The 23,625-nt window shown below is 45.5% G+C and overlaps 1 protein-coding gene and 1 long non-coding RNA gene across 3 annotated transcripts in view; one reads left to right on the top strand and one right to left on the bottom strand.

The window, feature by feature from the left end:
- Window positions 1-6,297: 6,297 nt before the first annotated feature.
- LOC132251136 (uncharacterized) lies at window positions 6,298-18,414 on the bottom strand. 2 transcript variants are annotated; one of them, XR_009462989.1, is made up of 3 exons: window positions 17,856-18,414; window positions 7,462-7,530; window positions 6,298-6,794 (listed from the first exon to the last, which is right to left on the bottom strand). It is a non-coding gene; the product is annotated as an uncharacterized LOC132251136 (long non-coding RNA). The 2 variants fall into 2 exon arrangements; XR_009462988.1 differs by having other exon boundaries at window positions 6,298-7,530.
- The window catches only part of CXCL12 (C-X-C motif chemokine ligand 12), a 23,613-nt gene continuing 16,006 nt past the window's right edge, over window positions 16,019-23,625 (top strand). Inside the window, exons 1-2 of the mRNA XM_006260520.4 lie at window positions 16,019-16,169; window positions 22,109-22,226. Coding sequence (XP_006260582.1) covers window positions 16,109-16,169; window positions 22,109-22,226 — 179 coding nt within the window. The 5' untranslated portion in view covers window positions 16,019-16,108. The remainder of the gene's footprint in view (window positions 16,170-22,108; window positions 22,227-23,625) is intronic.

The following is a 23,625-nucleotide window of genomic DNA, read 5'->3' as shown; positions in this document are numbered from 1 at the left end:
CAAAAACAGGCCATATCCAATATAGTTGAATGAGAAAGACAGTAAGTGCACTATGCAGAGCACACACATGTATGTGTACACAATTCAGTGTACACAGGGTTTGAGTGTGTGCTCATGTGTATATGTACAAGCATAGTTATGTACTGTACTCTTTGTGTGTGTATGTGATTATCTTTAAAAAGAACATTCATTGTAATTTGAACTTTTCCTAACCCTTACTATGAGTATGCTTCCAAGGTGTGGCTTGCACATAGGTGAAGGTGGCCTTATAATTATGAAAATGAGATGCAGTTCTACAAAGCTAAATTCCAGCACTGCCTTTGACACAGTTATTCTATGTAATGTGAGGCAAGTCCCTTAAACCACAGCTAGCACTGTATTCTGCACTTCCTTATGATTCCTGGAGCCTATTTTCAGAAGGGAGAAAGAGGTAACAAGTGCCACGTGTAACAAGTCAGTGGTTGCCCTAACAAAAATCAGTGGTGGATGTCTAAATCAGATGCTTCTGAAAATGCTATTTTTCATATCTTTGGGCATCAGGTTCCTATACATAAAGTGTGAGTAATAGCATTGCTTTGCCACGCAGATATACCCATCAAAGTTTGTCAGGTGCTCAGATGCTGTTTTGATAACCCACTCTGCAAAAAAGCCCAGGTAAAATGAATCATTCCACATTTAATACAGAAGGTGTGTGGTTAATGGAATGGATGGTGAGGATAAAATGAAACATTGAGGAGCTGCCTTATTCTTAAGCAGGGCCCATCCTGTGCATTGTCCAAAGCAAGCATCTTGTGGAAAGAGTAGTATATGGTCATATCATTGAAAGCTGTATCATAAGACAGATAAGGTGGTAAATGGAGGTTGCATAGTGACGGTGACTAGGTAGATATGTAGATATCTGGCCAAAAATTAAAACTCAAGGATGCAAGTATGATCCATCACATCAGTACAAAGGGATTCTTGTAGATATTAAGAGCAGGACTCAGGCATTTTTACCACCATGTTATAACAGCCCCAACCTCGAGCCCAGATTGTTTTAATGCTTCCACTACTGCCACTGCACTGGTGATCAGTCTGACTTCTTTGCTAGTATAGATAAGCTCTGATTAGCTTTGTTTTGGTTCTCACTTACACTCATTAGTGGGGGGGGAGGAGTGGGGGCAGGAGAGGCAGGGAGAAAGCATCCACCACCTGCTTTGTTTGCAAGTAAAGACTGAACCCAAGGGGTTTTATGACCTTTATAAAAAGCACTCTAACCCCTGCATCCCAGCTGCAGACAGCCCACCTGGCCAGGGCATTTGCATTATAAAAAAAGCTACTTTCTGAGGGAGATACGGAAGGCTTTTGTTTCACTGCTTCCTTTTAAGATCATTTGTTTGACAGCAAGCACAACCCAATCAAGAAATGTAGAAGAGAAAGATATACCCGCATGGAACCATCAATGCTGTAAATCACGCATAGACCTTCACATGAGTGAAAGCATTGGATATTTGTCTTATATGTGCAGAATTGACTAGTACAAACACATCCCTGATGTTACTAGCACAGAGCTTATTTCAGCATACAATACTGAAAGCATTTGCTACAAGGTAAAAAAGTTGGGGAAGGGAAGGTACTAGAATAGAGGCTGGGGAGCACCAGAATGAACATAGCTATGCTCCTGCTCCAGTAGGTACAGGCCCAGGTTCTGGGAGCAGGGGAAGGAACCAGGGGGTGAAAGCAGGGAGAACCCCCTTGTCCCCCACTGAATTAAGGGTTTTATATCTTCATGCAGAATGGCATTCGGTAGTACTTGTGGTGGAGCAGGTGAGAGGCTTAAATCTTAAATTGGGAAACACCTCCTCCCTTACCTGTCAGGACCTTAAAGCCCCTCTAGCTTCATCCCCTGCCTCTTTTCCCCTCTAGTCACAGCTGAAGCTTAAAGCTGCTGGAAGCTTAGACACCCTTGCCATCATTCCCCAGGGATCTGGACACCAGCCAGAGCCCATAGCTGCCCAGGATGCAAACCCTACTAGGTACACCTCTGCAATTTGAAAGGCAGTCAGTTACACTCTGTCAGAGAGAAAGATGAATTCAAGTTATAAATCCTGATTTTACATTCAGGGACCAAATCCATGATCCAGATTGTCATGTTTTACTTTCTAGTAAGTTTAACTGCCACTAGCTTTCTTGGCCCTTGCTTTTTAAAAATCATATTATTCTATGATCATATAATTCTAATAACTACATTGTGGTTTTTACTCTTCAGTTATTGATAGGCACTCTTACAGTTAATTCCAGCTAAACTGGATATATTTTTAAATTTTTCCTGGAGATATTGCAATAGGCTCTTGTTATATCTAAAGTTGCAAAACAGTGTCCATTACCACCCTTTGTTTTCAGATACCTTTCCAAACTCTTCACCTGGCTGAAATTTTCAATTCTTAACATTTGCCCGTTATTTTATTTTATTTTTAATCTGATCAAAATTCCTTCTTCTGCTTTTGAATTACAAGGAAATAGAAAAAGGCACTGGAAAAAACTAGAAACTTGGCATGATGATTTTGCTGTAGTACAAAACCAGATGAATCTTTAAGCACTACATTTTCTGCAGCATGAAACTTGTATTGGGAGTGGAACTAACTGTAGTTTCTTGGCCCTGTAGTTTCCTATAGGGTTTGTTGGCTGACTATACTCCCTTAGTGGCCATCCAAGAGCCTTGAATAGCTGAACACAGTATGCTCCGGTTCTGGTTACACAGCCTTTCAGCCTCCAACACCTGCCAGTATGATGGAATATGGTTGTGGAGTTGAATGTGTTAGCTTGTGGCTGACAGGTGATTCCCCAAAACTTAAAGAATTCCAGCTACAGAGCTCTTAAGAAATTTCTCTCCCTTTATGGTGCTGTGACTGCAATAAGGGCTGGAACAGATTTGGGGATCTGGTCCTAAGTTTAAAAATTCAGTTGTAAATCGTCTGAATATGAATACTGGGAAAGTGGTGATAAACATGTACAGTGGAAAACTGTGTCCCTTTCGTGAATGACATACAAATGGTAAATATGTCAAATTTAAGTAGCTCCTTTATTCTGCTAGGCTGATGTTCTTTACATTTGAGTTAAACTTTGTATGAAAAGCAAGATAATGTTCATATTTCTAGTTAAAGTATTTTTGCAGTTATATGAGTTCAAATAATTTGCATTAAGTATCTTTTGTGGGAATGCATGAAATCAATGTTTATGTGCAGAATTTTAAAGTCACCCAGCCAATTTTCTTCAAATATAGCCTATTGTTTAGATCTCAAGCAATTCTACAAAACAAGCCAAGTTTGAGGTTTCTAACCCAGTGAACGTGGCTATTTAAATACAATTTAGTGAATTAGGTATATTGGAACCAACCACAGCCTCTAAAATTAAGATAGCAAAACTCTTTCTTTTCTTGCCCAAAGTAAATTTTTCTAGAATGATTGAAGCAAAAACCATTGTCACTTCTTGAATGTTATGTGGTTGGGAAAAATATACTTTTCCCACAAAAGGAAAAGAAAGGGAATGAGGAGAAACAAAAAGCTGCCTGGCCATATTTCATGTGGAATATAAATAGGTACACTTCATAACAGAGTTTATCCTGAATTTGTCTTTCACATGTGTGTACCTTGCCAAATTAAAACCAACCAACAAACAAAGACTCCCCCCCCAAAGAACCAAAACCAAGCTGTGAATATTTAAAAATTCATATCCACCTGCACATGGTAGCCAATGTCTGTCCTGTCTGTGGCTGTGATGCAATTAGATTAAAAAATTATCAGGGCAGTTAACCTAAAAGAGAAAATGAAATGACCTAATGATACATAGCTTGGCTGAATAGTATCTAAGGAAATATATGAAATATTCCACATAGGCCCGTAGCAGATGTTAATTTAATGGTGGCATGGGATCTGATCCACAATCCCACCTCTTGCCATGCCCCACATGCAGGGCAGGATGGGTGATCTTGGGGATCACAGTTTAGATCCTAATCACTCTTTGCTGACATAGACAACAGCACCTTTTCAACTTACTGGCACATACGGAGCCTGGGATCACGATGACATCTCCACCCAGTATCTTGGCCTAGGAGGTTACACTCTCCCTCAAGGAGCGGAGAGCCTCTGGATTCTGTTTCTGTGCTGCCACTCTGCTCTACCCTCCCTGCTGCCAGAGCTGGATCCAGGAGAAATGGAGGACTGCCCAGGGCACAGTACTGGCCTGTTATGCCTCTGCACAATACCCAGTGTCTGATTGATGCATAAATTAAGTGATGTTAAAGACTGCTTTTTGCAAGCTAAACAATTGTTTACCATGTGGCAACTTTTGCTGATGAGCATCAGTACATTTCCAGCAGATTAAACATTTCCACCACAATAAACAAGCTGTGTTCCCAATCTCTGTGTCCATCTGAGAGTCAACAGCTGCTTGCAGCCTGGAGCACAATTTTCACTGCAAACAATTTTCAAAATAGATTATTGTCCAACACCTCAGTCCCTGTGGTATATACCACACATGCATGCTAATTCATTTCTGTTGGCAGACATCCACAGAAATAGTCCCGAACTTAGATTTCACTAATATGAACATACGTGTAACCATAGGCAACATGTAAGGGGGGCAGTGGGGAGTGGGGGTGCCGAGAGGAGTGGGGGCACCAAGAGAAGCGCCGGTTGGTGCCCCCCTAAAATTGGTGCTGGCCAGGGAGTGGGGGCACCAAGAGAAGCGCCGGCTGGTGCCCCCCTAAAATCGGTGCTGGCAAGGGAGTGGGGGCACCGAGAGAAGCACCGCCGGCACTTCCAGTTTTGCTGCTGGTGCTTTTGGTGTCAGTGATTGGCCAATGGGGGACCCCTCCTCCCGGTCGGCAATCAGCCGCTGGTGCCCCCCCAGACTCAAGAGGTACCAGTCGCCCATGCGTGTAACCAGTGGGAGGAAAAAGGGGAGGCCTTTTCTTTTCATCTCTTTCCCTCAGAAATGTGCCCCCAGCTTTTCTTTCCCCATGATTTCTGGGAGAATGGAAAAGCTCCTCCCCCTAAGTCCTGCCCTTCTTATGTTGGTCATATCCAGTCACTGTCACTTTGAATCAAACCTTCCCTGCTGTGTCTGGCAGGGTGTATGGTTAAAGGAATAGGCATTAACGCAGTATGTTTCCTTCCTTGGTCCCACACCCTACGTGGCAGCAGAGACAAGACACCAGCGTAACAGACGGCAAGGAGGACACAGAGGATTCTAGGGGGGCAGGGGGAAGAGAGGGGAAAGCAGAACACATGGGAGACAGGGTGTCCCTGACCACAAAACTTCTCCAAACTCATCTTGTTTGGACTCCTATGAACATGGTCAGATGCAGTGCAAATTTATTTCTCCGTCTGGGGAGGTGCAAGATTGGGTGGTCTCAGAGCCATCCCAGGTTGGATTGTTTCAAACAGAGATGGGCTCCAGCTTAAGTCCTAGAGCCAAACAATCCCATCTCATTTTTAGCATTTTAAGGGAGCCTGACCCCAGGGCTGAACTTTGCAGCTGGGTCCTTTAGTTTCTAACTGATCTGGCTGAATTCCCAGCTCCAAATGCCCTAGACCTTGGGAAATCTCAAGTCTGTGTCTGTGGCTTTGACTAATATGTAGTCTCATTTTAGTTTTGTCTGGTATTTGGGCTCTGATACCTCTGTCCACATGTGTGAGCTGGGTGTTGAGGAGCCAAACTTCCAATTCAGAACCAAAGAAAATAACCCTATGTCCCCCATGAACTGTAACAGTCAGGAAGGCCATGTACTGTATTGCAGGTATGGGAGATCGTACTCCCTAATCTAACAGCTCTTGTGCTGCACATGATCAGGAGCCTCTGAGGAAGCCAAAAAGTCCTTTCATTCCCTTCATCTTTCTTATCCACCCAGGACTGCATCTTGCAGATGTCCTGCTTGCTAGTTGTTCCACGCACAGACTTCATTGGGAATGGACCTCAGGACTTTCAATGTCAGCAATGTCAGTCAAGTCACCAGCACCAGACCTGAAGGAAAATCTCTTTTAGCTTAACATTAGTAGGGCTTCTATCTTCTCTTGGTCTCCAGTAGAAAAGTAAAAAACTTTCTTATGAAAACAATTTAAATAAAAATTTGGCATTATTTCTCGAAAAAGGAAATTTTAATGAGCACATTCCCCCCCCAAATTCAATTTTTGAAAAAAAAAGTTTTCATATTTTGTTCTTTTTTTACTTTCCTATTTTCAATAGTTTTCCCTTATTTATCAGTACATTATTTACAATGTTATCTGTTACACTGAAAGATTTCTTAAAAGAAAAACATTTCAAAGTTGACCTTTTTATTTCAACATTTAACAAAATTCTTTAAATATTTCAGTTTTCAAAACTAAAAATGTAGACAGAAAATCCATAGGAATTTTTGAGAAACCAAAAGGAATTCCTTTAAAATGATGGAAACGAAATCCTCTTCCTAGTCTACTGTTACACTACATACATTTTTGTGGTATTGTTTTTCTTTAAAAAAATAGTTTTAATCAGCTCTAATCTCCAGTCACTAGAGGGCAGTATGACATATACAAACTGGCCTGTACATTACACCTTCCCCTTCTGCTGCTTAGGGAAATATGTCAAGTTGGCCCACGTGGCTGTTAGGGGATACTTGGACTCTCCAGCTTCTGAACTGTGATGTGGCTGACAGAGCAAATTTCTGGGAAGTTTACTTGTGGACCTGAATGTCTTGAAGGGTTTCAGGTGTTTGAATTCCAGCTTTCATTCATCAAGCCCATTTCCAGATCCCAGCAGAAGCAGTGAAGGGTCAACTCCAAAGAGAATAAAGGAAATATGTAAATAGAATGAGATGGTAACCAAAGTTTCAGTCCAGCTATGCTTTCTCCTTTCAGATGTGCACTTCTAATTCTCTGCTCTCCTCACAAGTAGGGGTGTCCCATGGGGAGATCCAGATGTTGGAGCTGAGTTCAGCATTGTGCAAACCTCATGGTTTCTCTTTGCACAGGTGATAGTGAGTCTCTTGTTAAAACAACTATTTTGGTTTTTAGAGAGTCCTGAAAACTCAATGAACCTGAAATTTCAAAGTGAAATCCAAGCAAAGCTGGAAAGTTTTGTACAATCTTGGCTAAAATTCCCCTTGGGCATCTGCTTGCTTGGGGGAGAGAAGTAATTCAGGCAAAACTTGGCTCAGATTCGCTCCAAACTTTCAAATGTGGTCCAAGAATTATATTGTCACAAAACTTGAAACCAAAGGAAATGTACATAGTTTGGGGCTCCTTGACAGGTTAGGCCAGGTTAGGATGAAAGCAACTGGGGGGATTTCAGTGGAAAATTCTTCCCTAACAGACCAGCTTTGCTTCCATTGAAGTCAGATGCGAAACTCCCAGGGAAGCAAGTTTAAATCTTAAAATGTTGTAACAAGAAGCCACTACTATAGTTCTCTGTCAGTTCAGTTAACCATCTATAAACAGTACTCACTTGACCTCTAGTTGATCTCTCACTTTGCCCTCCAAGGAATCTTCTGGGGCTGACACACATTATGGATATCTACAGCAATGGGAACAGACAACTTGAAACAGCATCTGAAACTTGGTAGATTTTTTACACAGTAAAGCAGGCAAATGAGACATCTCATTCTTGTTAGTCTGTGCTGTTTAAATGACAGATATGTTATATTGAATATTGCACTTGCTACAGTTTCTTAAGAAGGTGTTAGGAACCTACACAAAGAAATAAGAAAATATATCTTTAAAGCTTTTAAATAAAAGTGTAAGGAAATAAAAAATGGTTAAAAAATTGAATAATGTGTGATCTATACAGATGCTGGGGAGCCAAGTTGAACTAATGTGCTTCCTCCTCCAGTAAAGCACTGGGGTTTTTTTCTGTCTGTCAGCGGTCTAATGTTTGTTCCCCTGAGGCACCAAAACAACTTTAACTCTGTGCTCCAGTGATCCTATGGCAAGAGTTATTTGATTATAAGAATTTAGGATAACTTCTATTTCTCGTATTTGAGGATCAAAGTGCAACTTGCAACTAACACTGGATTACCCAACCAAAGTATAGGGTTGATTCTATTACCCCACTTTGAATATATAAGTGCCCCATTATAAGAATAGGATCATCATCCAAAGATGCTCAGATGTCTCCCTTTTCCTATGGTTGGAGTCACATATGCACCCAGAGAGGTAACAGAATCAGTGGGTCACTTCAGTTGATAATTCAGAGTTGGTCACAAGCTGAATTTTGGTCATCTATTAAGTGAAATAGAATTCTGTCTCTAGTTATGGAGCCAGGCTGCTGATTTTAAGAGTTGAGTTTTTCATTTCGTTGTCATGGTATCATAAGTTCTGGAAATATACTGCTTTGGCATGCAAAAGTCAAATATCTGCCTTGTAGTGATATTGGGAGGGGAAGGAAGAGGAGGGGTAAGAAAAGTGGAAGCAGGGGGGAAAAGAAACTGCCTTTCTTTAACATTGGTTTAACCTACTTTGGGACCACAGATAAGAAAATGGCTTAATTGCAATCATATGGCTATTGCCGGTGTCACTATAAAAGAAGAATTAATGTTGCTTGGGTACCTTAAGAGTTCATTTCCAGATTTTAGTCTCTTTGGATTTTTTAAATTCAATTAATGTTAACACTGAATTTCTGAATTTCCTGGGATTACAATTCTTAGCTTTAGAATAAGTATAACTTCCTTGTAAAGTAAGTTACCATGAAGTATAATATAGACTGTCACTACAGCTTTCAGTTTTTCACAGATTTTGTTACATAACTCAATAAATACCCCTGATATTAATACATAGATGAAATGTAAAAAAATCACTGTTAAATAATATTTATTGATTTAATGAAAGCAAAATGAAAACAGATAATTTTCCCCATTTAAGATGTCTGTTTTCTTAAAAATCTTTACTAATGAAAACTGCATTTATAATTAATGGAGTTATACAAAATACTGATTTTCTTCATTTAGGAAAAAGTACTATGGATATATTATTTTTAAAATTGAGAAATAAAACTTGTTTGTTTTATGTGATGGCAATCTTCTCATCAAAATTCTAGACAGTAGGAGCATATATTATATTTCAGGAACATATAATATTGCTATATTATATTTGCCATATGGAAAAATGGTCATGAATATTTTCCCATGGCAGGCACTGCAGCACATAACAATGGTTACAAGAGCTATTATATATTTATTATGTAATAAAGTTGTGGTAATCACAATTAACATTATTTTGTGTTAAAATTGACCAGAGAGCCTCTCTTTCTTAGTGTTCTGGAAAAAAGTAGGTTAACTTCACCAAAACTTTGTGGAAGATTCCTTTGCAGCTTCACAATTGATGTTTGTTAAAGCAAACCATTCTGTTACATATTGAAAATAAATTGTATCTTCCCCAAAATTGTAACCCTCACTCTTTGAATAGTGAATGGATTTTTCTAAAAATTTGAGAATAGGTTAACTCTTGGGGAGTTAAAATTAGTTAAAAGACAAGCTATCTAAAGAAATTTAATACCTAAATCAGATCATTTAGACTTATTTTATGAAATCTAACTTAAACTCTAATTTTTATGGGTCTGAAATTTTAGGTTTGGCGATAATCACAACCTCTGTGCAATGTTTTTAAATCTTAAATTTAAATCCTATTTAACATAATCTTAATCTTAATTAACATAATTTTAATCTGGGAAGCATTGGTTTATTCTGTTTGTCTTCTACAAGGAAATATTCACAAATTGGCAACATTGTGCAATGAATTTTCTATTCTGGTATTAAAAATAAAATATTTTGAAGTAGATGATTCAGCACAGCAGATAATTTTTCTTTAGATTACATCTTTTTTTGCTAGTTGTTCTTTTTGTCTATTTTTAAACAATTTTTTCAACATCTCACAACTTGTAAAAGAGCTATGTAAAAGAATTTCCTTTTTCTATACAAGGTTTCAAGATTCTTAAGACTAGCTTTGTTCTCCATCTGAACAAATGACAACATTTATGAACTGATATACAAAAGAAAAATTCTGAAAACATAATTTTGGATTGGTCAAAAAAGATTTTAACAACATCATTTTGAAATATTGTTTTCATTTTGCCTTTGAAAAATTATATCTATACCTTATATATACAGATGGTATATATATAGAAAATAAAACATTTTGAATGAAAAGTCATTTCAAAACAAAAAAATCAAATATACTTTTGAAATTATTGATACAGGAAGTTTTGGTATTGTTAGAATTTAAAAAAATGTTTTTCTTCTTAAATGAGATGTAATCTCTTCGATTTTGAGTTTTGCTCCATTGACTGGGAGGCCTGTTGAAGGCGTTCAGTCCCTGTTTCGGTGACATTAGTTGTGGACCCAGGCATTCAAAAACTGAGAAAATCAAGGAATTCGAGAAGTCAAGAGACCAGAGTAGGACATGAGAAGGCTGTCACCATCCTCCCCAAAAACACCTTCCCAAATAAACACGTTAGCTAGGGACAAGCATTCAAAAAGCCTGAGCCTGAACTGATTCAATCTTTGCAGGTTAGTCTAACCTGCCTAAGTTGATCTGGTTTCCAACTGAACAGACCAAGGAAATGCAGGGACATGCCTGCAGTGGCTCAGGCTAGAAGCTAGGGGGTGCTAGAACAGCCTTCCTTTCCATCCCAGTGCTGAGCTCATGGGGGCATGGCCAGGCCCTGGCAGGATGCTTTGATCAAGGAGGGGTCACCTCCCCACACAGCAGCCCAGCAGGGAATTGATAACAGTGTTTATCACCCCATTAAGAAAACAAAGCGACATTACCAGCTACCCATTGATTCTCCCTTTGTCCTGCCACAGCACAGACTGTAGCCAGCATGTGGTCTGCTAGCTAATGCTGAGGTGTCTGTAAGGCAGTGGGGATGGGGAGGAGAGGGGTGGGGAGCAGGCAGATGCCTGCAGTCTGTGCCAGAGCTCTGGCCAGGGAGCAGTGGGGAGGGGCCAGCTCTGCTGTGGAGCAGAGAGCTTTGTCCAGCCCAGAGAGCATACTGGGATGCTGGGGGTGTCTGGTTTATCTTAAACCAGCAAGGGGTCTGGGACAGACACTGCATAAGCCAGTTTGACCCAAATCAGTTCAATCTGATACTATATTCAACCAGGTTTATCTTAAACTGGTTTCAGCCATTTTCAAACTGGTATATGTGCACTGAACATCTGTTTTGTTACAGGTTTAAACCAGTTTTTGATCACTTAAACTGGTTTATATGTAATGTCTGTCCCTATCCCTTGTTTCTGACCCAGTAGTGCAACAACCAGGCTTCAACCTTCCATGGAGCATGCGGACAACCCTTAATAGGATATGCACTGGACATAGCCAGTGTGGCCACCTGGCACCTAAAAATCTCACCTGGCTATGACTGCAGAAACCCTGACCAAACCATGGGGCATACAATAATATCTTGCCTCAGATACAAGTTTAAGGGTGACATCCTAGAGTTACACTCTCTTTCCAGCAGGGCACTGGTCTGGTAGGGGAATTTGGAATTAAAACTGTGATGATAGCTTTTGCTCCTAAAGCTATATGAAAGAAAGAAAGAAGGAGGAGATGTTAGTGATATTGATATGATTTTGCAAAGCAAAATGATTACCACAGTCTGCACTCTCCAGTGAAAAACATTGAAATATGAAGTGTCTCTGACCAGCCATAATTACAGGGTGCTGTTAACACACTGTTCTTTCACCTGAAACAATCAAGATGATCATCTTTGCTGTGCGTAGTGACTGATATGCTTCCACTTCCCATCTTCTGCAGCTGGGCATTTGTTTATCAAGTGTGCTGCTGGTTGCAACTTAGCCAGTTTGCCACAAGGAGGAGATAGTGAGTTTGCATTTAAGGTGTGAATATTATATATATTAGTTTTTATTTATATTTTTCCCCCTGCCTGCCTATGGCCACATTAAGGTGTGAATATTATAAGCAGGTGATAGCTGTTTTACTTGAATAAGGACTGCAGGCTTGAACCAGAGGAAGGGTGAAAGGGGAAAAAATATGAATAATTGCTGGTACTTTGTTCTAGAGGTATGTTGGTGCAGTGTTTTGTTGGTGTAATGATGTATCCCACATATCTTCTCTGGTTCTCACCTGTTCTTACTTATGGTCCCAATAGAAAAGCTGTTTGGATTTTTTTTCCTCATTTGTGTGGCATACTTTAAATTGTGCCCATGCCCTTATGGTGAGTGAATTTGGACCATTGCTATGTGATGTATTTAGGACTGGGCTACACACCAGCATTTAAATAACCATGTCTGTTATTGACCAGGTGTGACTCTGGCCTGTGTGTGCATGCTTTTGTAGGTTGTAGTGGTGGTAGCAGTACTCCTTCCAGGGTCCATTATGCCATTGTTACACAAAACAAGCTCCCAAAGAATTTGCAAGCCTGTTTCTGTTTTAACTGTGCTTGAATCAGTTGTGCAAGTACTGAAATAAAAGGCTTTTATCCTGCAACAAGAGGGTCTACACTCTGAATTTTATGAAAACAACAAAGGCTGTGATTAAACCTAATTTTGGGTAGACATATAAAGGAAGAGGTGAACCAGAGGCATGAGACTGGAGCAAATCATGCCAGGGTAGACACAGATAAATATGTATATTCAAAAGTGTGAAGAACCTCAGGTTCTGCATTCAAAGGCAGGCATTTGAAAGCCTGGTACATTTAGCCCCTTTTTCCCTTGGGGTAAATTTGCCATTATTGGAGCAGGCAAAAGTGCTTTTAGGTGTTGTATCATGTTCACAGCTTTTTAAAGTCAGGACAGCTTGACTTGCTCGTTCATGTGTCATGGTCTGAGGACTTTCTTTTCCTTCTTTTATTCCTTCCTTTAGTCTCTTCACATTAGCACTTACTTAGAAACTATTAAGAGACTAATTCTGTGTTGTCTCACTGCTGTTGCCTGGGCATATAGCAATTGGGAAATAGACATCATCCTTTTAAACATTTGCAGTACAAATCCCATCATGTATATGAGACACCATTTATTAGTACAGTTCTGGCAGTTGTCTTTCTATTTCCAAGGGGTGTAAGTGATGCAAGAGCCCAAGCTTTGTTGACTTTTCATGTGAAAACGTGAGCGCCTAACAGTTAATTTATAGTGGCTCATATAGTAATGTGATGAGTGGTTTAATTAAACAGACTCTAAGGGCATGTCCAGATGTGCATGGACGTTTGGTTCTCCTAGGACAAGTAGCAGCGGTGCACTTTGTGCCGCTGCTACTTGTCCCTGGGCTGGGGAATGCTCATGCCACGCATGCTTTGGTATGCAGCAAGTTGCTCTTGGTTGGGTAGGGGAGGCTGGGGCCAGCTGGCTGGCAGTGCAATGGCTCTGGGCGGTCTGGCTCTGCTTTTCAGCAGCATGCGCTGGCTGAGTGTGTTGTTCCATTTTTTTTCCGTTTTTTTTTTTTACCCCTGGATATCCTGCGGAAAAAAACCCGGGCACAGCGCGTGCTTGGCCAACACACCCTTGCATCACGGAGAACACTGGACTGTGCGGTATGTGGCGCTGCAAACGTGTTTGCAGTGCCACTTACCACATGACTGTGCTCATCTGAACATCCCCTAAGGGCCTGCCAGTGCTGAGCCCTGGGGAATGCTAGCCTATCACCCAATCACAGCAGCGGGAGTCTTTCCATGGCCTCACATGGGCTGTGGGACAGACAGTAGAGACACAACAGCCCCTTGCATTTTCTGGGGGGGAGCCCTGCATCATTTGGACCTGAATTGCCAGCTGGGAGTCATCAACTGAGTCATCAGCCTGGGGCTAGCCAGAGGGCTGCGCTTGACCTCCTGAGCCCTTGCTGTTGTGCCTACAGGTGTAAATCCTGTCTCAGGAGTACTCTCAGACAGGCCCAGTATCCCCAGTCCAGTGGTCCTGTCCTATGCCCCTCATCCAGCATTTGGGTGCCTGTTTAATGTACTCAAGGATTTGGATTCAATCAAAGCCTCTCTGTTTATTTAATGTCTTGAATGGCAACAAGCAGGGTCCTGTGGGCTTGGATGTTAGACAGTGAAGACACGCTTAAATCACTTACACTTGACAATGCTCAGGGTAAGTGGCCCCTGCCAACCCGCCCTGCTCTTCAACCCCATGGGGCTTTTCAGTGGAGGTGCCATCCTAGGCAGCAGCCTTTGCAAGACAAAGGAGCGGTGGGGGAGAACTTGTGGAGCTGGGTCTGGCTAATGAGAGAAAAGGCACCATTTAGGTATAGGTACAAGAGAACCCAGGCAATCCTCTCCTCACATGGCAGCCTGGTTGTCATGTCAAATGGGCTGGTGTAAATCTGGAGTATCTCCACTGAAATAATTGGGCCCAGATGCTGTTCTCAGTTATCCCACAGTCACTGAAGTAATGAGATGGGAGCAGCTGTAAAGGAGTTAACGTGTTTCCCTGCAGCAAGCTGAGGGCCACCTTTCCAGATCAGGCTGAAATTGGTTGTTTATTCCCAATTCCCAATTCTATATTCCTGGTTCCTTATTCCACATCCTAAAGAGAGAGAATTTCTCTCTCTCAGAATTGGCACCCTGGCACAGACAAACTGTGCTTTGAGCTGGGCAAGTCTCTGGCCAAAGATGTCTGAGAGAGTCCCCTAGTGGTACAGGGGCACAGTGTGGGGTGGCCCAAAAAAGATTTTCAACCATAAATCCAGCCCAAGCCGGTTCCTTATTCAAGCCCATATACTTAGTACAGTGGGCATGGGGGGACTGTCAGTTGGCAGCACTTTGGGCTGGGCAAGACCCTGGCCAGAGTTGTCAAGGACAGTCCCCCGGTGCCACAGAGACGTGGTATGACATGGCCCAAAAAGGATTTCCAATCATAATCTCAGCCCAAAACCAGTTCCTTATTCAAGCCATTATACTTAGTACAGTAGGCATGGGGGGCTGCCAGTTAGCAGCCTGGCACAAACAAATTGCACTCTGGACAAGGCAAGACTCTGGTCAGATGTGTCTGGGAGAGTCTCCAGGTGGCACAGAAGTATACTGTGAGGTAGCCCAAACAGGATTTCTAGCCATAATCCCAGCCCCAAAAAACAGTTCCTTGTTTGATTATATTTAGTACAGTGAGCATGGGTGCTGTCAATTGGCAGCCTGGCTTGGCCAAACCATGCTTTGAGCCAGGCAGGACTTTGATCAGGTTTCTCTGGAACAGTCCTCCAGTGGCATTGACAGGAAATTTGGGATGGACCAAAAAGTATTTTGCCCCATAATCCCATCCTAATCTGACCTTCATTTAGGGCTCTGTACTTGATGTGGGATATTATTTTAAATATTAATTAGTACTTATGCATAGCTAATGAAATTCTCTCTCTTTAGGATGTGTAATTCATTAATAACAAACTTTTATTCGGTATAGTTTAGCTTTGAAAAAAGGAACCAGGAATAAAGACCCGGGAAGAAGGAACTGGGAGTAAATAACCGACTTCACCTCATCCCCTCCAGTGTGGAGGGGGCTCAGGATCAATGTGTATGGGGGGGGGGTAGAAGCAGTTTCCAGGGGGAAGGTCTCCCCCTCACCCCCCCAGTAGCAGATGTGCTTCCCCAGGGGGTTGGACTAGGTGATCTCCAGATGTCCCTTCCAGCCCTTCTAGGTGTGCTGCCCTTCTAGGATCCCGTGGTCCTGTCTGGGTCACAGGCTCACCTGGCAGGTGATGCCGGGCACTCGCCCGGGATGCGGTGCCAGTGCCCCCCTCCACCTTCCCTTCTAGCGCGGCCGCAGCCCCCACCCGCCCCCGCGTCGGCGCGGGGAAGGATCCGGCCGCGCCCGCCGGGACCCAGGGCTTAACCCCGGGGCCGAGACGGGCGCCAGCCGGTGGCGCGGCCCTGGGCACCCGATAGTCTCCGTGCCCAGAGCCTTGGTCCGCGCCGGCTGCGGAGCAGCAGCCCCGCTGTTTGGTTGATGTCCAATACTACCAGCAGAGGAGGGATGTAACAGCCTGCCGAGGCCAATAACTCACCGCCAGCTACTCCCCCTGCCCCGCCCCGCCCGGCAGCCGGCCCCGGCCCCGCTATAGAGGGAGGAGGGAGGAGGAGGCCCTGCACAGCTCGGCCGCAGCTGCCCCAGGCTCCAGCTCCAGCCTCTGCCCCTGCAGCCCGCCGCCTGCCCAGCATGGACGTGAAGGCTCTGGCGCTGGTGACTTTGATCCTGGCGGCTGTCTCCGTCTCCGACGGTAAGTGCGGGCCGCGGCGGGCTGCTCTGCACAGCCGCTTCTCCCCCCACTGGCACTGCCGCTCCTTGGCTCCGGGAATGCTCCCGACCCGCGGGATTTCGGGGCCGGGAAAGCTCAGCTCCGGAGAGCGCCACAGAAGGGAACCTGCCCGAGCCATCGTCTCCCCCCGCGACCTCCTCATGCCTCTGGTCCCGCCGGGCCGGGGTCACCTCCGCGCCGCGGCAAGTTCACGCAGGGTCTAGGTTCAGAGGAGGGGCCAGGCAAGGGGGTCTGCGGCGATCCCCCCGTCAGGCTTGCCCAGGGACAGGGCTGGGTCTGGGGCTGTGGCCTCGCTGCAAGGTCCTGCAGTGCAAACAACTGGAGTCTGGGGGCTCCAGACTTCCCAGCGCTTTCCACGTCTTCAAACTCAAACGTCGTCCCCGCCCCCTCCGCCTCCAGCTCTCCCCGGTTCCGTACAACCGAGCCCACCGTGGGTGGCGGAGAGCTGCCGGGGGAGCCGGGCCGCCGGTGCGGGTTTAGGGAGGGCTCTGGGTGGAAAGGGTGCGTTTGCAATGAGTCCCTCCGCCTGCACCGGTGCCGACACCCCCCGCGCTGCCCCGGCACGCTTGTCCCTGGGCCAGCTCCGGCAGCCTCTTCGGCAAGCAGCGGGAGAAGCTGCAGTGACTGGGAGCTCGGCAGCGGCGGCACGAGTGCCCCCAAGCCCCGTGAGCCGGGCGCCCAGCGGGGTCCCGGAGGTCCGGTGTCGCTGCCCGCAGTGCGCAGGCTGGCCCGTGTCCGCCGAAGGCCGTTTGCTCCCTGGCTGGGGCTTGCCCCGCGTGTCGTGTCTGCGGCGGCGCTGTGCGGGTGCGCGGCCGCCTGCCGCCCGGCCCCGGGCGCTGTGTCCGCTTGGCCGGCGCTTGGCGCGCTCCCACAGCCCCGCTTCTGCCCGGGCCAGGTGCGGAGAAAGGAGCCGTCCCCGGGCGTGCGGGCTGCTCCTGCGGCTTTCTGCTGGGCATCGGCTGCCCCTCCCGGCCTCCTCGGCACGAGCCAGCCCCGCCGCCCTGCCCTGCCCTGCCCTGCCCTGCCCGCGCTGGTCCCGGCGGGCTGCGAGCCACGCGCGGGTGCTTCTCGCACCCCTCGCCTGCAGAGGAGCCCCGCAGCTTTTTGTTTCCACTGAAGAGATCCCTGGCCGTGTACAGGAAAGGGCGGCCGGTAACTTCGGCAACGGACTGAAACCTGGATGTCTCCTTCCAGCCCACCCCGAGGAAGAACAAGCTCTAACCCCCATTTGTTTAGGCGGCTGATTGCATCCGAGCACCACTCGCGATTTCGCGGAACATTTTTCCCGCGGTAACAGCCCCTTCCAGAAACGGCCCCTCCCTGCGGAGAACAACCGCGCAGAACCGCATCTGCGGGCGCAGGCGGGGGTCCCCCGCGACCAAGAGACGCCTCCAGGCACCCGGGCGCCGCACGGGGGGCGAAGGGAAGCGCCGCGCAGGTGGAGCCCCTCACAGGCAGGCGGGTGCGGGGAACCAGGACGCCGCTCTCTGCTGCGGAGCTCAATGCAAAGCAGAAAAGTGAAGGACACCGGACAAATCCTTATTCCCTTGATGGGCGCCGGGCACCAGGGACGTCCAGAGCTCTGCGGGGTCGAGAGGTGACAGCGCTGCAGTTAATGAGAGACTTGTAACAACAAATCGGTCTCACCTTTAGGTTCAGATGGGCTCCCCGAGGCCCCGGCATCAGTGTCCGCAGCGGCTTGGATGGGTCAAGCTTTACTCAGCCCCCAGCTCGGGTCTGGCCAGGGGAAACTCAGGGGGATCGCACGGTTTCAGCAGGACCCTTCGTTCCCGGCACGGGAAACACGAGCAAATACCACTTCCTCGCTCCGCGGAATCCACTCCCATTTGGGTTCTTCTCTGACCTGGAAATGAAGCCCGGGGGAGGGGACGGTCCTTGGATTGACTGCACCTCCCTCACCCGCCCAGGGGTCCGCGACGGGCCCGATCCTGCCCGCGCTGCTGCCGCCGGCCAGGTGCCCCTGCGTGCGGAGGTGCAAGGACCAAGCTCTAGAAGCCCCTTCCTTCGCTCCTCCACTTCCCCGGAGATTTTTCTCTTCCATTCAACGCTCAGGACCTGGGGAGCTGGACTTTAGCGGCTTGAATGGGAGGCGCTGCTGCCCTAGCAACACCTGGAGGGTGGTGTGCTGGGTCCCGGGGCTGGTGTGAGTCTGCCCCCGGCCAGGACAGCTGGAGGGAGACCCAAGGTGGTGAGTAGCCTGTCTAGACACCAGCCTTTCTACAAAGGAAACCCCGTCCCCAAACCCAAGGGCGCAGCCCCGCAGGCTTGTTCCTCGCTGCAAAGCTGCGCCCCTCTCCTTGCTGCACCCCACAAAGACCCAAGCAGCTGTAGGGGGGCGCAGCTGCTCCTGCCGGGCCTTGTGCCGACATCGAAGTCGGGAGGTCCCGACCCGCAGAGAGCAGGGTCCCCGGGGTGATGGCAGCCATCCCAGCGGCTTCTCCAGCGGTGAGAGCGTGGGATGCTCGGCCCGGCCCCGCACACCTCCCAGTCCCTTCTTCAGCCAGGTTCCGGGGCACCAGCGCGAGGCTCCTAGTACTGCAAGTTTCGAGTTTATGGGCATAATTTTCCGCCTGGACTTGCCTGCTCCGGTATAAGTGGATTTTCTTATCCCACTTTGGAAGAGGGTTAAAGTAGACCGGAGAACCACTTTAAATCCAAATGTAGTGTGGGGGTAGGGTGGGGTGTGGGGTGCAGTAGTATAACAACCAAGATTTAACAGCTGGTCTGCACAGGGAAGTCAGTAAGTATACATTTGCAGGGCATCAACTATTCTGCTTTTGGTCCTTCTGCTATGCTGCTGTCAGTCTCCCTGCTTAGACATGCTCAGTTTATACAAAATGCAAGTTGACTATTTGCAAGCGGGATCTGCCAACTTGCACAAAAGCCTTGCTCCTACTGCTCACTGTTGTTGGTGCACATTAGACAATGCACTTGAAATTCACACCTTGCCCAATGAACTCCTCCGTGTAGAGAAGCCCAAACTATGTGTGCCTAACTAAACTGGCTGCATTCAGAGAAAGGAGCCACCTCGCAGTTGTTTGGGATGTTGCTGTTTTTCCTAGGCAGTGGTTTTCTCTTGTCAACCTATTCTGAGTTGTAAAAACTCATGGAGACAAGATAAGGTAGTTTTCCTGCAAGGTAAGATAGGTTCTCAGCTCTTGATAGAGTGCCAACCACACGTAATGTCAGTAAATGGTGTGAGGTCCTTTCCTCCACAGCAGGATAGTAACAGTTACCCCTGCAATAGCAACTAGGCTGTGATGGTCAAATGGTTAACGCCCCCCCCCAGCAGTAAATGCCTAATTTGTCATTCAGTCCTGGGAGTCAAAGGCAGCTGGGTGTAATGCTGGCTGCATCTGTGCCTTGTGTGCTACTGGTTATAGAAACTGGTGTGCCTTAATTGTGCTGACCTGATGTGCCCAGTTGGCTCAGGTGGATCTTTGACATATTTGAGTTAAAAGTGCATGCGTCTTTTTAGCTTTATAGTAGGATAGCTAATATCTGCATAAGTGCAGCATTATGTCTCTTGCCCCAAGGGCTGCTTCCCCCACCCAACCCTCAGTAGAACTAGTGCCTTGTCTCCACTCAAGTTTTACAGAAGTTAAAGTATACCTTTTGTGTCATTGAAGGCAGCCTGGTGGGTGGCAGTCAGAACTGAAAAGGATGCATGTGCTGGCTAAGTATGCCAGAGCACTAATTGGGCAGCTACAGGAGAGAGGTCCCCTGACTTGGGCTGACCAGATGCAAATGCTGTGTACCCCCTTGTGTTTTTCACTCAGAAATGTAGGTGGTTTCTGGGACTTGCATTTCCCTCCTTGTTTAGGAGGGAACACCCACTGTTGGAAGGTGCAAAATTGTCTCTCTCGCTATGTATTGTGTATATACTCTTGGAAAAGGGAAGAATTTGGAATGGAGTGGGAATTTATGGAACTATTGAGGTTAAAGGTAAAACTCCCACTGGCTACAAAAGGAGCAATATTTCATCTTTAGATCATCTCTATTAGCTGAGTATTAATCACGCCAACTGGATTTAGATACAAAGTGAAAAAATAAGTGGGTTTAAGACTACACCAATTGTATGTTGTTTAGGATAAAACTTATTTAACTATATTTGCTCTCTAAAGTGATATCCTTGTATAGTGTCTCTCTCTTTCTTCTATACTTGTATATTTATATAATGAGTTATTAAGTTTTAGTCTGTAACAACATTCAGGTTCCCTTTGGGATAAAAATGCTAACCAAAGGAATCCTCCACATTCTTTATACATCAGTCTAGATTTCATCACCTATCTAAAACTTGTTCAATTCTACTGAAGTTAATACTGTTTCTCTGCATTTTCACCCCTGCAGTTGAGATCAGAATGTTTCATAATTTGCTATAAAAGTTGTTTGTGACAAGCATTTTCCTGCAGTTTCCTTCTTGGAAAAAGGTTTGTTGCTTACCACTAAGCCCCAGGGTGTGTTTGATAGTAGCTACAGATAAGCATCGGTTGGCGCCCAGGGTTTTTGTATGTGAACATCAGGTGCAGTTATAAAAGGTGAATCTTTTCTGACCTTCTCAGTAGTTTTAAGAGCCACACAGCCCTGTTCTGCTCTCGAGAGTGCATCTGCCTTTGAGGGCAGCTCTGTTTGGATATTGTGAGCTCTGCTGTGTAGCTAAACTGGGTCCAAAACTACCGTAGAGATTGAGCGAATTTGGATCTGACCTCATTTCTTAATCCAAACTCCATGGCTTGGGTCCATCTTTATAAACAAGCTGCCCTCCAAGACTTCACAATTAGAGACTGAAAAACTGCCCAACAGGAAACAGTTGGAAATTTGTGAGTCTCAAGGCAACTCCTGGCAAGTTAAAGGGCCTCTTTTTCTGGCTCTCACAGTAAATACAGGACTTTGAAGTTTCTAGACAGGGTTGGATTTTCAGCTGTACACATGCAGGAGTCCTGGTAAGACAGTCCTTCCAAACAGTCATGAAAGTCCAGCCCTGAGGAAGGAGTCCAGGGTCAGATGCTGGAATGAAAGTAAGCTGCTCCCCTCAGCTCTGCACATGCATTACTTAGAGGCTCTGAGGTTGTCGTCTGCTCTTACTGAAGTGGGCGGCAGGCTTGCCATTGATTATGGTAGTTCCAAAATGGGACGCTCCAGAAGTTTCTGTGGAGAATTCACTGACTGACTCCAGAGTGTTATAAAGTACTATTGTTATCTCAGATGCTGATAGTCTAAAGGGTTCCAGATCTGCTCATTAAAAGTGCTGAGATCCTGCAGCTCTGACTGCCACTGGGAGGCACCTTCTCATGTGCCCCATCCCTCTGAGAGTAAGTGCTCACTAAAGCAAGTAAAGGTCTAACCACTGGACCCTGGGAAAGCTCCTTAAGACACTGCAGCAGGGAAGAGCTTGCACCTGAGCAGGGCTGTTTGTTTTGTTTGGCCTCCTTGGAATTCATGGCTTTCTTTTCTCTCCTCATTTGGCCTCAGGTCAGAATAATTTGGCAAGAATAACACCGAGGACAAGTGCTCCACTCTTCTAGCTGTTATCTTGTCTAATTACTAGAAAGCTTTCTGGACAATGGAGAGACTTCTTCTAATCTCTTCTCCATTTCTCAGGCTACAATTTCTCACACTTGTCTTTGTCTTCTAAAATCACAAGCAGTGGGATTTAAAGGATGCCATGGGAACAGGAGAAAGAGCTGTTATAGGGAGCTGTTGACAAACAGAGCTTTTCTATGTCTTTCTTTACTTTCTTTTCTTTTCTTTATGTCTTTACTTACATGAGTTTTTTTTATACTTTGGAGAGACCCAAGAGGAGTCCTCATGCTGCATGGCAATACTCTGCAGCAGATAATACAGGTGATGTGTATCTTCTCTCTGACTGTATTCCACAGAGAAACCTGTCAGCCTGACTTACCGATGTCCCTGTCGATTCTACGAGAGCAATGTGGCCAGAGCCAACATTAAGCACCTCAAAATCCTGAGCACACCCAACTGTTCGCTTCAGATTGTGTAAGTCTCAGAACATTTTTAAACGCATTGCTTAACTTTAAATGGTAAATGGGGTGAATATGGCAGAAGACAGGGCATGGTAGCATCTTAGGGTGCATCCCCACCAGTGGGAACATGCATTCCCAGGGGACAACTAGCAGCAGTGGTGCTAGTTGTCCCCGGGGAACGCCCCTGGGCTGGCCCCACCTGGGTTGGCCCTAGCAGCCTTACCTGGAATCCTGGGGGCCTCCTGGGGCTCCAGCAGTGGTGATCCAGACATGTGGAGCCTGGTTGGGAACCAGAGCTTGGCTCTGGCTTGCCAGGGTCCAGTTTTGGGCAGTGCATGCTGTTGCCACGTGCGCTGCCCTGGTTTCTTCTGGTGTGGGTTTTTTTTACACCAGACTTAATTAGCAGCACGGTGAACACCTGCACGTGTGATGTGCAGTTTGTGGTGCTGCAGATGGGTCTGCTGTGCCACAAACCACATGTGTACGCTCATCTGAATGCACCCTTAGAGACTAACTACTTCAGAGAGACGTAAGCCACTGTAGGCGACAGCCTACTTTGTCAAAGTCTCTCTGATTTCTAAAGGTGTAACCCTGCCAAGACTTTTGCCTGACTTAAGATAAACATGGCTAACTATCTCTCTCTACTCATGAAGTTAATATAGGAAGCTAAGGTGTTCTAGGTTATCTCTGTGTCGGGTACAATATCAGATGTGTATGGCTACCATCTATGTTTGCATTTACAAGGTGAGCTAGTCAGAAATTCACAGACAAATTTTCTCATTGGAAAATAATTTCTGATTAATTAATTTGTTTTCTTTAAAGTGTTAATTTCCTTGAAATTCCTTTAGGAGGAATTTGAAGAAAATCAAATATACATTGTTTTTCTGAATGAAATCCTCAAAATTTGAAAGGCAGATTTAGAGGAAAATTAATTAAATTTATTTTTACTGACATTTTACAGCAGGGAAATAATTTCGCAACCAGACCTAAGTACTATTAGCTCCTGCTGCCCTCTGCATGAGAGAGAGAATCTCAACAACTTCTGAGTCATTTCCACACAGATTCTTCTGCGTGGACCTTCACTGATCCAGAGCTGTGTGTGGCCCTTTAAACTGTAACAGCTTAAAAAACAAACAAACAATGGCTCCCACCCCCATGCCTATCCCCTGTTGCTTGGCATATTTTTGCATGCAAAACACCTTGTGCTTTAGTGAACATCCTCAAAAATGCAAATGTTTAGTCAAGGACACATTTTGTTTTGTGAACACAATTGCTTTTTCAGTTGAAAAATATACAGTATGTATGTACTTACTTAAAAGAATCCAGTGTAGATAAATCTTGCATATTTTCCTGCAGATGCCTCACATTTCATTGTTGTGCAGTACAGTGGGGAAAAAATTCGTCCAAGTTAG

Source organism: Alligator mississippiensis, chromosome 6 (assembly GCF_030867095.1).
Source record: "Alligator mississippiensis isolate rAllMis1 chromosome 6, rAllMis1, whole genome shotgun sequence".
Classification (NCBI taxonomy): domain Eukaryota; kingdom Metazoa; phylum Chordata; order Crocodylia; family Alligatoridae; genus Alligator; species Alligator mississippiensis.
This window is presented reverse-complemented; position numbering and strand designations above follow the sequence as displayed.